This window comes from Cynocephalus volans, chromosome 16, assembly GCF_027409185.1.
Source record: "Cynocephalus volans isolate mCynVol1 chromosome 16, mCynVol1.pri, whole genome shotgun sequence".
Classification (NCBI taxonomy): Eukaryota; Metazoa; Chordata; class Mammalia; order Dermoptera; family Cynocephalidae; genus Cynocephalus; species Cynocephalus volans.
In genome coordinates, this window is record NC_084475.1 from 10,737,785 (window position 1) to 10,752,630 (window position 14,846).

The following is a 14,846-nucleotide window of genomic DNA, read 5'->3' on the forward strand; positions in this document are numbered from 1 at the left end:
GGGGGTAGTGACAATAACTTGGGGAAAAGATGACTTTGTCATCATAGATTGAAAAATGGTAAAAAAAAAAAAAAAAAAAAAAAAAAAAGGAAAAACTTGACCTAGACATATACCAGACAAAGGGTTCTTGACCCTGGCTGGGATATCAGTAACTTGTGGAGCTTTTAAAAAAAAAAAAAAAAAAAAAAAAAAAAAAAAAAATATATATATATATATATATATATATATATATATATATATATATATATATATATATATATATATATTTGGGTCCTGAAGCTTCACTCTTAGAAATCTTGAGTCTATAGACCTGGAGTAATTTCCATAATCAGTGGGAACAGTGAGAGGGTGTTTCAGGGTTGATGAGATGTTTGAAAAATGTAATTTTAGCATAAATAACACAATGAAGAACAGAGGATGGCATTTGAAAAAATGAGATGCCCAGGTGCATTCTACTTTGCTTATATTTTAAAAATATAAGCACAAACATGGAAGGGAGAAAAGAAAGTATTTATTGAGCACCTGTTATATGCTAGACACTGCTAGACTTTTTCACATACCCAGTGCCAATTGAGTGTCTCGATGGCCTGGTGACATTGCACATCATCTCCAGTTTGCCAGTGTGGAAATGAGTTTATGATAAGAAATGTTCTCAAGGACACATCATTAGTAAGTGGCACAGCTGGGATTTGACGTTATGCCTTAGTCTTATTGATGCTTAGGTGTGTGCTATTTTCACTCCATTCTGAGTTTTTCTTTTGTTTTTTGAAGAGCTCAATATACACGTTCAAAACAGTCAAGTAAAGAACACATATTTAGTCAACAAATATTTGTGGTGTGCAGGTGCTGGGTAAAATCGATACCATCATGGAATATATATTCTAGTGGGGAAGATAAATGATAAACAAATAAATATTAAATAAGTGTAAAAATAAATAAACACAAAAATAAAGTTATTAAGATTGTGAAAAAAGGTATGAGGAAAATAGAAGATGGTCACGGAAGTCTATTTTAGAAAGACTGGACGTTTTAAACTAAAGTGTCATGGTTTCAGTAAAGTTGCCTTGAGCTCATATTGTGGTCCTGGCCCTGTGTGAGATGCCAGAATGTGAATGCAGGGATGTGTGGACAGTGCTCAGGAAGGTCTGGGAAGGTTCTGTGGGACATGGGATAAGTCAGCTGAATTTGCAAGGTTGAGTTCTCATCCACAAGAGGGCTAGAGCCCTGCAGGCAGAGAGAACCAGAACCGTATAGGCAAAGGTAAGGTCTCAGGAGATTCATTCTGCCTCCTTGAAATGAAAGTGGCTGCAAGTTTTAAAAGGAGCTTTTCAGCTTTTCTTCTCTAAACTTTATATAATTTCAAAGAAATTTGGTGTACGGGTTGGAGTGTCTGTGGTGTATGAGATCCGGTGGTTTTGGGGGATGGAGGGTCTCTGCACTTCCTTTCCTCTGTCCTACTTGTTAGTTGCTTTGCATATGATCATTGCAAGTTAATAACATCTAATGACACTTCTCTGCCAATTTCACTGCCAACTACCGTTGGAACTTAAGCCTGCAAGCAAGTAGTAAGGAGAGGGCAGCCAAGGCCTCCAGGTTGCCAGTTACTTGGCTGGAAATCCCATTCATATTGGGAAACAGATTTTTAAAATAAATTTGGCACTGGAAGCACTGCCATCCTTTTGCGAGGCTGTGTCAATAATCACAAACCCTCATAATCATGCCCTTAACGCTCGGCCAAGCTGACAAATATTTAGGCATCAGCATATCCTCATGATGCCACCTTCTGTTGACCGTGTGGGATTCTCGCGTTGTTTGGGTTGGCACTGGAACACGATCTTCCGTTTTATGTAATAAGGCACATTAGAGAAGCCGTTTGTGCTTACTCTGTCTGAGTGGGTGCTGAGCAAGACCTCTTGTATACCCCATCATTTTTGGTACAGTCAAAGCTAGTGAACATTTCTGTGACCTTGTAAATCTTTTCTAACTATTGGCAAGGTATTTGGGGTGTTTTTATTTTCCAGTACTGTTTTTCTCCAGGCCAGAATTATAAGGACCCAGCTTTGGTTTAAGATGAGTTGTGCAAATATATGTGTGTGGACTACAGTACTTTCACAGAAAACAGGCATGAGTGAGACATGGGCTGGTGTAATATAGTTTTGCACATGCCCAATCAAGCTGACTAGGCTTATGCTTTGCAGATTGTACCAGTAAGAGGGCAAGGCTTGTTGAGGTCTGCAGACATCTACAGAATTCTTTCTTTCTGAAAAGGCTTGTTGCTAGCATGTGACATAGTATAAAGCCTATTTTCTGATTTTTTTTTTTTTTTTTTTTTTTGCTTTGGAATATCAAGGGAAAAGATTATTTAACAGACCTGGTTTTACTATTCATATTGCTCCCTCCCAATAATTTTTTTTTTTTTTTTTAAACCCAGTGTTTAATGTTAGCATCAGGTGTTGGCAGCCTTCCTAGGGGGAACAGATTGCTTAGAAAAAAACACAGCTGGAAACTGACCACATATTGTTTTTCTTTCTATTAAGAAGTGAAAGAGGCATTTATAGGAAGGCTGGAGAACACTGTACTGTGCAGAATTACTTTATAGATCTATTCTTCCAACTCTGGTTAATGATTAATGTCACGCCTGGGTGTCCAAATGGACCCACTTTCCTTATCCCTTCCTGAGGCTGCAGTTTCCCGGGAACAATGAACTCACAGAGGTTTGCTGCAATTCTGACTTGAGGAGAGGGTGGAGTCTGTTCAGTTCTGTTTCTCCAGGCTGAAGTGTGGTCTTTGGAGCTAAGGAATGACTTCTGTGGGGTTTTCTTCTGCTGGTCTTCCTTGCTGTCTCGAAAACCTCATCAGAGTCTCTAGACTGCTGCTCTCTTACTGTGCTGTTCTTTCAGAGATGGGCAAGTAAGTAAATTAACAGAATGTTGCTGTGAGTTTGTAACTGTTCTGTTTGATCTACTTTTTTTAAAGTGAAGACAGGGTGTTTTCTATCAGTGTAATCAACCAGGTTTTGTGCCTTTTGGAACTATTTTTTTTTCTTGTTGCTGTCAGGGTTTGGTTTAAGAAAACTTTGAAGACTATGCAAATCTCCAATTTATAGATAGTCAGGGGTCTAGAGTTTGGAGACAAGAAGCAGGTAATTCACCCAGGAGGCAGCAAATTCAGGGTAAAATGATGTCGATGTGTGCATGGGGGTGGGGGCGGTGGTGGCTGGATGTGAAGGTGAAGTGAAAAGAAAACCAAGACCTTTCTCTCCCACCTGGAAGACTTTATCATTGTTTTGTTCATTTATTCCTCTGGTCTGTGTGCCCTCCATTTTTTTTTTCTCTCTCTTTCTTTTCCACTATTTCTTTGTGTATATATATGATGATTTGAGTTATGGTGTCACAATTAATTGCTATTAAGAATTGCTACTAATTACTGCTATGTTAGAGTTTTTAAAGGAGGTTTTCTCAATAAATAGCTATTTTTCTTTGCATCATTTTTATAAGAACTGAGTTAGAAGTGAAGAAGAGGGAGATGTAGGAATTTGAGAATAACTTCTGCATTTGGTTGGTTTACATGGTGACTGAGACGCTTTTTCACAGGCAAATACATTTTACTTTAGTTTTGTTTTACTGGAGAGAACTATACGGCTCTATCCGTTGGGATGACCTGAATTACCTGTCACTTGTACTGGAATATGTGTGTAGTTATCCGAACAAGTTGAATCTGTCATTCATTTCTCATGGGAGTATCTCATTTAAAGTAGCATTCCCTATGGATTTGCCGGAGGCTCACGGATGGGAATTGTTGGAACTGGGCGTGTATCTATTTGGATTCTTTCAGTTGGATCCAGCAGCTCGCATAGTTCTCAGTACATAGTAAAGCTCTACGTATTGTCAATAACTGACTGATAAGTAACTTCTGCTAAAGGGCTATCTGAGCTCCAAGAGCAGGAAAGTGCATGGGAAGTTTGTACTTGATAAAATGTATAGATAAGCCCAAATGAGGAGAGAATTAAGAAAAGCTGTTGCAATGAAGGGGGCTCTCAAAGACTTTACGTTGATTACTGCCAAGCCTATTTTTGTTCTGGCTTTATACAACTTGGCTTAATGGACCTAGATTTTAGACTTTGAAGAGAAAGAAAGAAAAAGCTCAATCGTACATTGTGTCGGGCTATGAGAAGATGACCCATGCTGTTTATGAGTTTCTTAAATGACTTTTTAAAAAATGAAACAGCCCTGCCTGTTCCTCTCTATATCCTAATTAACAGTTACTGAAGGTATCTCAATGTTCCTTCATGGACATTATCTGCTTAGATTCTCACATCGGCCCATCGAGGCGGGTGCTGATGTACTTACCTTCCCAATTTACAGTTGAGGAAATTGGAAGTCAGATGAAAAGTGCCTGGAGGTTGCTTAGTGAGTGGAAGAACCAGCAGAGGGAAGCTGGTTATTCTGAAACTCACCCCAGTCCCCGCACCCCACTCTAAAATCTCAAAATCGAAGGCTCCCCCCACCCCACTTATTTTCAAACTCAAAATCTCTCTCCAGTCATCTCTAAACTTTTTCCATTGTGGAAACCTGGATTCTGATTCTCACTGGGTCATTGCTTTTTCTTTGATATTGAGCAAGTCACCAAAGTGTTTGGATGTCATTTTCCTGCAAAGAGGTCGTTTTGTTTGTTTGTTTGTCTTTCTCTTTTTTGGCGGCTGGCGGTAAGGGGATCCGAACCCTCAACCTTGGTGTGGTCAACACTGTGCTCTAATCAACTGAGCTAATCGGCTTTATTTAAGTTTCTTTGCTGCTTCTGGACCTGTCCAGGTCCTTATCTGAAGTCCACACTCGAGACGTGGAGAAGAGGTGAGAAAGAGAGGAGAACTGGGGTATTCTAGCCAGCTCTGCTTTGGTTTTCCCTGCCAAGCGCAGAGACACAGGATCTCCGTAGGTGACGAAAATCCCAGGCCCTTACAAGACTGTTTTCTGTGATCTGCTTCCTGAGCTTGTGTTTCTCAGTCTGTTCTTTTTTTATTCATCAACAAAAACATTTGAGCCAACTCTCATGTAGTTTCAGCCCAGGGACGAACAACATCAGGTTACATTCCCATCTGGCCCCCAAAGAAGCGATAACCGCCTTGCATGGGCCCATCTGTTATCTTAATCCTTTTTGGAACAGGTCAAATGTAAATAAATATTACTCTATCCCTCTCTTAAGTTTTTCAACTTACGGCAGGTGGTGGAGGAATCGGCAGGGCAGAACAGTGGGAAAGTATTTTTTATTCTACTATTGTTAACTCTAGTAGCTGTTTACAGAGTAATTTAGAAAATTGTGGAATACTGAGATAAGGGTGACTGCATTTTACTGACATTAAAAAGAAAAAAAAAACCAAACAAACTATAACCAATAGCGCCTGCCATCACCATTATTATGTAAGAAAAAAAAAACAAAGAAGTTGGAATGCCAAACTCTCCACAGGGAGGAAGGGTAGATCTTCCCAGGAAAAGAGACTTTGCATTCTTATCCTGACATTTTCCCCCCGGCACTGATGGAAAACCTCATTCGTGACCGCAGTCTGCATTTGGGAAGCTCTGTTCTGCCTGGTGCTTTGGTTCTGGGCACTCACAGACTTCCTGGGTAGGAAGTGGTGTCCTGAATGGGGAAAGGCGAGATGCATGCCTGGGGCAACTCTGTTCCTCTGCTGCAGTCTCTGGCCCTGTTCTCTTGCTGTGATTTATACCTTCACCTTTTCCTTTCGTCTTTCCTCATAGGCAAGAAGCGAAACCCCGGCCTTAAAATTCCCAAAGAAGCATTCGAACAACCTCAGACCAGTTCCACGTAAGTTGGCGAGATCGTGCTCTTCATCCAAACACTTGTCCTTTACAGATTTCCAGTGGGGGTTCAGCTTTGGACTGGCGAGCCATGCCTTGCCTTGGGACTTGCTCACTGTTCTGAGACCTGAAATGATCCCACTCCGTCCGTCAGTCTGTACTGAATGGGTAGATTTGAACTCATTGCCTCAAACTGTTGGTTGAGTGAGAATTGAGTGTCACGTGCGTTTGGCAGATGGGGTCCTGTGTGAGCCCAGAGAAGTTCCTGGATGTGGACTTTCTTGCCTTTTCCCTATAGATTTGAACAAACAATCAAATCCCTATGAGAGGCACTACTATAAAACTTGGGTTGAAATGGCATGATGGTATTTGGTGAGGACCCACATCGTGACATCTAAATCCTGTCCCATATAAACTGAAGGCAGAGTGAGGTAAAGGAACACTTCTTTATTAGCTGAGGCTTTGGCCCACATCCCTAAGTGACCTAAAATCCTCCTGAAGCAGGACACCTTATATGAACCTCCTTCTTGTTTCTTTGCCTCTGTGGGGTGGGTGTGACCACCTACCCAAAGCATCTGCAGGGAAGGAATGGAAAATTCCAAAGAAACAAATCACAATAGAAGTCTTGGAGAGACCGAGCAAGTGTAAAGAGAGGGCCTCCCAGTGGAAGCTTGTGTTTTTAAATTAAGGCTTTTGTTCATGTCTACAAAAATGCCTCCGTTTGTAACGGTTTTGACCTTAACTGTGGCCCATCCTATTAGAAAGTGCATCCCCTCGTGTTGGAATGTGCTGGTAAAAACCGTCGTATCTATTGTAAGACATTACTGAGGCCTTGGTCCTTGAATTCCACTCAGCAATATAAAGAAACTTCTCGCTGAAGAACCTCGAAGGACAGAGCAGAGTGGAGCAGGGCTACTCTTGAGGATTCTGGACTGTAGCTCCATGTTCTAAACTCAAGTTAGAATGTTTCTTTCGTGAGCATCTGCAGGAGGAAGTTCTCTCCGTTCCTACCATTAAGATTTTTTTTTTCCTATTTGGTCCCTCTGAGCAATTGTTTTTGTTGTAGTGGTTGTTTTGTTTTGTTTTTTTGAGGTTTTCTTTTTTTTTAACCTGTGGATCTGTTAATTAAATTACACAATTAAAAAACTGTGTAATTGCTGTTTTTTCCTCTTGGATTAGCTTCTTGAGAGCTCAGAGTCAAATATGTGTCCTACCTGTACTACCTGTACAGGGCTTTATGGAATACACTTAAAACTTTTTGTCTTGAAATAATTATAGATTCATAGGAAGTTGCAAAGAAATGTACACAGAAGTCCCAGAGGTCCCATGTACCCTTTCTCCAGCCTGTGCCAACACTCTCCCCATGTAAACATCTTATATGACTATGTTAGATTATCAAAATAAAGAAAGTGGCATTGGTGCAAACCATAGAACTTATTTAATTTCACCAGCTATACAAATACTCATTTTTTGTGTGTGTGTGTTTGTATATATCTCTGTGCAGTTTATCGCATGGGTAGCCTTGTGTAACCATTACCGTAATCAAGACACTTAACCGTATGGACATTATAAGACTCTTTTGTGTTACGCTCTTCCAGTCACACCCACCTCTTCCCTTTGTCACCATCCCTAGTCCCCGGCAACTACTAATCTGTTCTCCATTGCCATTTTGTTATTTTATGATTATTGTGTAAATGGAATCGTTCATCTCTTTTTGAGATTTTTTTAAAAATTAGCATAATTTTCTTGAGGTTCATTCAAGTTGTTGCATGTAGCAATAGTTTGTTCCAATTTATTGCTGAGTACCATCCCATATTTTGGTTATACCACAGTTTGGAGACATAGGTTGTTTTCAGTTTTTGGCTATTGTGAATAAAGCCATTATGAACATTTGTGTATAAGTTCCTGCAGGAAAATAAGTCTTCATTCTCTGGATATAAAAGGGTATTTCAAAAAGTTTGTGGAAAAATAGAATTAAAAGATAATATGTATTCTTCCATGAACTTTTTGCACAATAGTGCAATTGCTACATTATATGGAAAGCCCATTTTTAGTTTTGGAAGAACTGCCAACCTATTTTCCAGAGTGACGCCACCATTTATATACCAACAATGTCTAAATGATCCAGTTTCTCTGCATCTCTGTCAGCATTTGGTTATATCACTATTTTTCACTTTAGCCATTCTGATATATGGTAATATATCACTGTATATATATTTAAGATGTATGTTTAATTTGCATTTCTCTAGTGGCTAATGATGTAGAATATATTTTTAAGTGTGTATTTTTCATCCATATTTTTTTTGGTGAAATATTTGTGCATATCTTTTGCTCATTGTCCAATTAGATTGTTTTTTATCATTGACTTTTGAGGTTATTTATATATTCTAGACACAAGGATTTTGTCAGATTTTATCCCAGTTTGTAATTTGTCTTTTTATACTTTTAGCAGGATTTTCACAGAGCAAAAGTTTTAATTTGGGTGAAGTCCAATTTATCAATTATTCCTGTTATGGATTATGCTTTTAGTAATAAGCCTAAGAACCCTTTGTCTAGTCCTAGGTCTTATTTCTGGGTTCTCTGCTCTGTTCCATTGATTTGTGTGTCTCTCTTTCTGCCAACATCACACTGTCTTGATTACCATAGCTGTATAGTAAGTCATAACATTGGAAAAAGTGATTTCTTCCACTTGGTTCTTTTTCAAAATTATGGGTACTACTCTGAGGGCCTTTCTTTTTTCATATTAGTTTTAGAGTAAACTTGTCTATGTCCACAAAGAAAGTTGCAGAGCTTTTAGTAGGAATTCTGTTTAACTTATAGATCATTTACAGAGAATTGACATCTTCACTACATTAAGTCTTCCAGTTCACGAACATGGTATATTTCTCCAAGTATTTAGAGTCTCTTTTATTCCTTTTATCAGCATTTTATAATAAGGATTCTGTATAATAGGTTTTGTTACGATTATACCTAAGTGTTCCATTTTCTTTGAAGTGCAGCAATTGTAAGTGGTATTTGATTTTGATTTCCACTTATTCATTGTCAGTATATGGAAATGCAGTTGATTTTTCTGCGTTGGTCTTGTATTCTGTGACCTTACTAAACTCACTTATTGTAGAAGCTTTTTGTATATCCCTTAGGGTGTTCTGTGTAGACAATCATGTCATTCATAAACAGAGGTAGTTTTATTTCTTCCTTTCTAACCTTTTTTTTTTTTTTTAACTTTTATTTTCTTGCCTCATGGAAGCAGCAAAAATGTCCAGTACTGTGTTAAATAAAACTGGTGAGAGCAGGAAAACTTTCTTTGTTCCTCATTTTAGAGAGAGGGCGTTCAGTCTTTCACTATGAAGCATGCTGTTAACTGTAGGTTTTCTGTAGATGCCATTTGTGAAGCTAAAGTTCTTTTCTAGTCATAGTATACCTAGAGTTTTTATTACGGATGGGTGTTGAATTTTCTTGAATGCTTTCTCTGAATCAATTTGCATGATCATAAAATTGTTTCTCTTTGTCCTGTTGATGTGTTGGATTACACTGAGTCATTTTAAAATATGGAAGTAGCCTTTCATACCCCAAATAAATTTCAGGTGGTTGTGGTGTATTATTTTTTTATTCATTGTTGGGTGTGGTTTGCTAAAATTTTGTTGAGGCTGGGCCGAGCCCGTGGCGCACTCGGTAGAGTGCTGCGCTGGGAGCACGGCGACACTCCCGCCGCGGGTTCGGATCCTATATAGGAATGACTGGTGCACTCACTGGCTGAGTGCCGGTCACGAAAAAGACAAACAAAAAAAAAATAAAAAAAATAAAATTTTGTTGAGGGTTTTCGCATCTAAGTTCATGGAAGGTGTTGGTCTGCGGTGGTTTATTTATTTTTGTGTGTGTGCTGTTATTTTCTGGGGTTAGTGTTAACATCATACTAGCCTTACAAAAATGAACTCGTGTTTCTTCTATTTTCTGATAGCCGTTGTGTAAAATTGGTGTTAATTCTTCTTGGATGTTTGCTAAAATACTCCAGTGAGACAAAATGGGCCTGGAATTATCTTTTTCTGGAAATGGTGAATTATAAATTCAATTTTTAAAATAGTTATAGGACTACTCAGGTCATCTATTTCATTTTGACTGGGTTTTGTAGTATGTGGTTTTTGAGGGGTTAGTTCACTTGTAAGTTGTTGAATTTATGAGAATTAAGTTGTTCATAGTATTTCCTGATTATCCTTTCGATGGCTGCAGGATCTGTTGGGATACATTGTTTTTTTTCTTGATATTGGCAATTTGTGTCTTATTTCTTATTGTCTTAGCTTTGCTCAAGGTTTATCAATTTTAATGATTGTTTTTGAAGAACTAGCTTTGTTTTCTTGATTTCAATTTTATTGCTTTATGCTCTTATTTTTATTATTTCTTTTGGAAATAATATATCCATATATCAACCTCCCAGCTGTCTTATATTACTTCCCTTTAAAATTTTCGTTCTTTACCTTTTACTGATTTATATTAATCTTCTGTGTTTATGAATTTTTGAAAGCTACCATAAATCCTTCCTTGGTAGAAACAAATAAACAGAAACCTATGCAAAGATAAAAGTAGTTTTTATTTTGTCTTTTCCTCATGTAGTAGAATATATTTTGAATACACTTTTCTGTTTCACTGTGGAAGCCAAGAGCCTCACTTCCTTACTGTTGACTATACCACTTTAGCTCATAGAGTTTTCTTATTTTTATTAATACTGAGGCTTAAATTTGTACTCCTAAAGAAGTAATTTCCACATTATGTATTTTTCTTGGCAATTTTTTGAGGTTGGCTTGGTGATTCTGACCATTCATACCCTGCCTCCTCCTGCTATAAAAATAAATAGCCTGGACAGAGCTCCAGTTGAATGTGTGTGGTCTCTCTGCTTGAGATCTTTCTTTGAGTTACCAATACCAATGTGTCTTTGACTTAGGTTTCTGAGCTGTCCCTTCATTTGATTGATAGTAACTAATCCTAAATCAATTCTATGCTAGTCAATATTATTTTATTTAACCTCACAAGAAACACAGGAGGCAGTTTTTATTACTCTCATTTGACAAGTGAAAAAACAGAGCTGTGCAAGGGTCAGGTGCTTTGCTCAAAGTCCTTGAACATAAAAGTTCATGAGTGAGAGCTCAGGCCAGGTTTATATTTAGGATCTAAACTTCACCAGTTGAATATCTTAGGCAAGATACCTAATTGTTCTGTGCTAAGCTTTAGTTTCCCCCTTTAAAAAATAGGTGTAAACAATGATGTGGTTGTTATGAGGATTAGATGTCATAATCTATATTAAGTGTCATGACTAGTGACATGAGAGGTAGACATGTCTGTAGTGCAGAAACCATCATGGTGTAGCCCGGGTTCTAATCTCTTCATCTCTTTAAATAACCTTAAATTATTTAGATTCTTTTCATGTCAATTCTTTGCATTAAAATAGAGATACTAATACCTCTAAGAGTTGTGAAAATTAAAGAAGCTATTTTATGTAAATGGTCAAGCACAGTCTCTGGCCCAAGTAGGTGCTTAACAAATGTTGTCAAATAATTGAATAAGAATTGTGATAATGACCAGTGAGCTGATTACTTACGTAGAATTTAAAATAAATAATTATTATGATAAACCAAAGCTGGTTGTTCATATGAAAAACTAATATGAGGTGACCTTTGAAATACCTTTGGTCTTCCAGGGAAAGAATTTTGTAATAAGCTTGGTTCTCTCCCCAGAGGATTAAAATGTTGAATAAGTGACAGAGAACATCCACCCACAGTGTAAACCTCTTGCAGAGTCCCAATGCCCGAGGCGAACTAATACGTCCAGCCCTGGACGGAACAGTGTCAACTAATCCAATCCAAGCTGTCACTCTTGGCCCCATCTTTGATGTTTTGGCAGACGATGAGCTCAAAGGCCTGAGGCATGGGTGAATTGATCATTTTCATTAGAGGAGGCCTGGGTATTGGGAGCAGGTTCCTTGGATTCAAGCAGACTTGGATGGAAATCAAGGGAGCAGGTAAAGCACTTAGCCCAGTTCTCATATTTCCTTCCCCTCTTCTTCTTTTCCCTCCTAAGGTCAAGACTGAAATTCAGGTGACTTGAGATTTATTTTCAGCTCTGTTAATGACTTTATGGCTTCAGAAAATCACCAAGTTTTTCTGGATTTCATTTTTCTTAATCTGGAAAATGGCTCCATATACCCTCCTATTAGGTCAAGGTATGATACGAGGTTAGTGTAGAGCCAGTGCCAGCAAACTTTTTTTTGTAAAAAGTCAGATATTAAATATTTTAGGTTACATAGGTCATACTGGCCTCTGTTGGATGTTCTTTGTTTTTTACAACCTCTTAAACTTGTAAAAGTCACTCTTAGCTAGGCCACAGGCTCTAATTTGCCAAGCTCTGGTATAGAATAGGAGAATGTCAGACCTGGAAGAGGTCTTATCCAATACCCTCATTGAATGGCAAAAAAATGGAGGTAGCCCCAAATAATTAGTGACCTTTCTGCTGCTTCATACTTTTAAAAAAGGCAAGATGCTGAATAATTTAAAAAGGTATTTCATTGTACATATTAGTCACATATTTCAAGTCCTATTGTCTGAACTTCAAAGTGCCATTACAATTAGTACAAACAAATTGTGACAACTGAAGAAAAACAGCTTTGGAAGCTTTAAGAAAGAGAAATTAAATTTTTAGAAATTTGATTTTTCTGCAAAACTTTCCTGAAAAAGAATTCCCTGCTCAGGAACACAAAATATGTATGTAAAATCACTGCCATTTTTGTGTATGTATGTGTTTTGTTTTGTTTTATTCTTTCTCTCTCCCTCTCAGTCCCCAGTTTTAAGTATTCTGTGCATATCAAAAGGATTTTGAGGTGAGGGAAGGCTTGCCATTAAAATCTTAGATTCACATTTATATCTGTGTTTATATTCTACTTCTTTCTTATTATTTTATTTATGTATTTAGTTTCAGCAGGAGGGACAGAATCATAATACATTAGGGTTGGGAAAAATCATTACTGGTAAAGGATTTCTTACTCCCTTCCTTCCATTTTTCTTTGTATTTTTCTAAAGACAATTCTGGCATGAAATGTTCCTCCAGAGAGACTTGAATTTCTACCTGTTTGGTCACCCTCTGTTTTGGCAGCACCAGGATTCTTTTGCCTTTAGCCTCTTGTTGTTCTGTTTGTTTGATCATATTAACAGTAAATTTTTTTTGGCATTTGTCACTTTTGTCATGATCCTTTTGGTACATTTCTTTTAGAAAATGCCTTTCTAGGCTCCTAGTCAGGTAGGTGGACAGCCAAAGCCACACATCTTTCTCTTAAGTGGATTGATACCAACTGAGAGAGCTTTGAAGTACTAGAGATATAAATACACATGAAGAGAATATGGAAACAAAAAAATCAGCAAACCTCTGGCTCCTGAGAAGATCCTTGAATAGTTTAAATATTATGTACAGAAAAAAATCTTGCTGAACTTTATTAGACAGCCTGGCAGAACAGAAAGGATGCTGAGCTGGAACTCAGAAGACCTGGGTTAGTTGTGAACTAGGGCAAATCGCTTCACATTTCTGGATCTTTTGTTCATTTATAAAGGAAGAGACTAGATTTGGAATTCCTAGACCTAACTATATGCTACCTACAAGAAACTCATTTTACCAATAAATACACACATAGGCTAGTAATGAAGGGATGGAAAAAGATATACCACACAAATGGAAACCACAAACAAATAGGAGTTGCCATGTGTATATCAGATAAAATAGATTTTAAACCAAGAATCATAAGAAGAGACAAAGAAGGACATTGTATAATGATAAAAGGATCAATGCAGCAAAAAGATATAACAATCATAAGTATATATGCACCCAACCTCAAAGCACCCAGATATATAAAACAATTGTTATTGGATCTAAAGGGAGAGATTGACCCCCAACTCAGTAATTGTTGAGGACTTTAACATGCCTCTCTCGGCATCAGACAGATCATCTAGACAAAGAATTAGCAGAGAAATATTGGATTTAAATGGCACCTTAGACCAAATGGACCTGACAGACATTTACAGAACATTTCATCCAACAACTGCAGAATATATATTCTTCTCATCAGTACATAGATACTTCTCCAGGATAGACCACTTGTGAGGCCACAAATCAAGTCTCAACAAATTTAAAAAGATGGATATTACATCAAGTATAATTTCAGACCACAGTGGAATAAAACTAGGAATCAACAACTAACAAAACTTGGGAAACTATACAAATAACATGGAAATTAAATGACATGCTTCTGAATGACCAATGGGTCAAGGAAGAAATAAAACAGGAAATCAAAAAATTCCCTGAAACAACTGAAAAATACAAGCACAACTTACCAAAACCTATGGGATACTGCAAAAGAAGTACTAAGAAGGAAGATTTTTGCAATAAGTGCTTATATCAGAAAGTTGAAAGATCTCAAATAAACAACCTACCATTATACCTCAAGGAACTAGAAAAGCAAGAACAATCCAATCCCAAAATTAGTAGATGGAAAGAAATAATAAAGACCAGAGCATAACTAAATGAAATAGAGACCAAAAAACAATACAAATGATCAATGAAACAAAAAGTTGGGTTTTGGAGAAAAAAAGGAAAATTGACAAACTATCAACTAGATTAACCAAGAAAAGATCCAAATATCAAAAATTAGATATGTTCTATGAATTTGGTGAATTAGTGGAACCATATGCCAATGACTGTTTTTCTTTTTAAACAATTATGGAAAACATGGTGAAATAATTGGATGTATTGGTGCTTTTGGATGAAAGAAAAATTTTGAGGCTTACTACTATAGTATAATTATCTATATAACTGCATACACGTGGCTCGTATTTCTTGGACATTTACTGCATGCCAAGCATTCTGCTAACCATTTTGCTCAGAATACCTCATTTAATACTCACTCCTACTCTACCAGGTGGATATACTAATATCCCTGTGTTAAAGAAGAAATGGAGGCTCAAAGGATTAAGTAATTTAAACACAACTGTATTTTAT

General features: G+C 37.4%; 1 protein-coding gene across 5 annotated transcripts in view; it reads left to right on the forward strand.

Moving 5' to 3' along the window:
* MAP2K6 (mitogen-activated protein kinase kinase 6) overlaps positions 1-14,846 on the forward strand; it is a 106,002-nt gene that overhangs the window by 69,702 nt on the left and 21,454 nt on the right. For 2 of the 5 annotated variants that reach the window (XM_063081099.1, XM_063081100.1), the window contains exon 2: positions 5,757-5,823. In XM_063081099.1, coding sequence (XP_062937169.1) covers positions 5,757-5,823 — 67 coding nt within the window. Of the gene's footprint in view, positions 1-2,816; positions 2,911-4,828; positions 4,851-5,599; positions 5,623-5,756; positions 5,824-14,846 lie in introns of those variants that run through there. The other 3 variants (XM_063081101.1, XM_063081103.1, XM_063081102.1) reach the window with 3 other exon arrangements.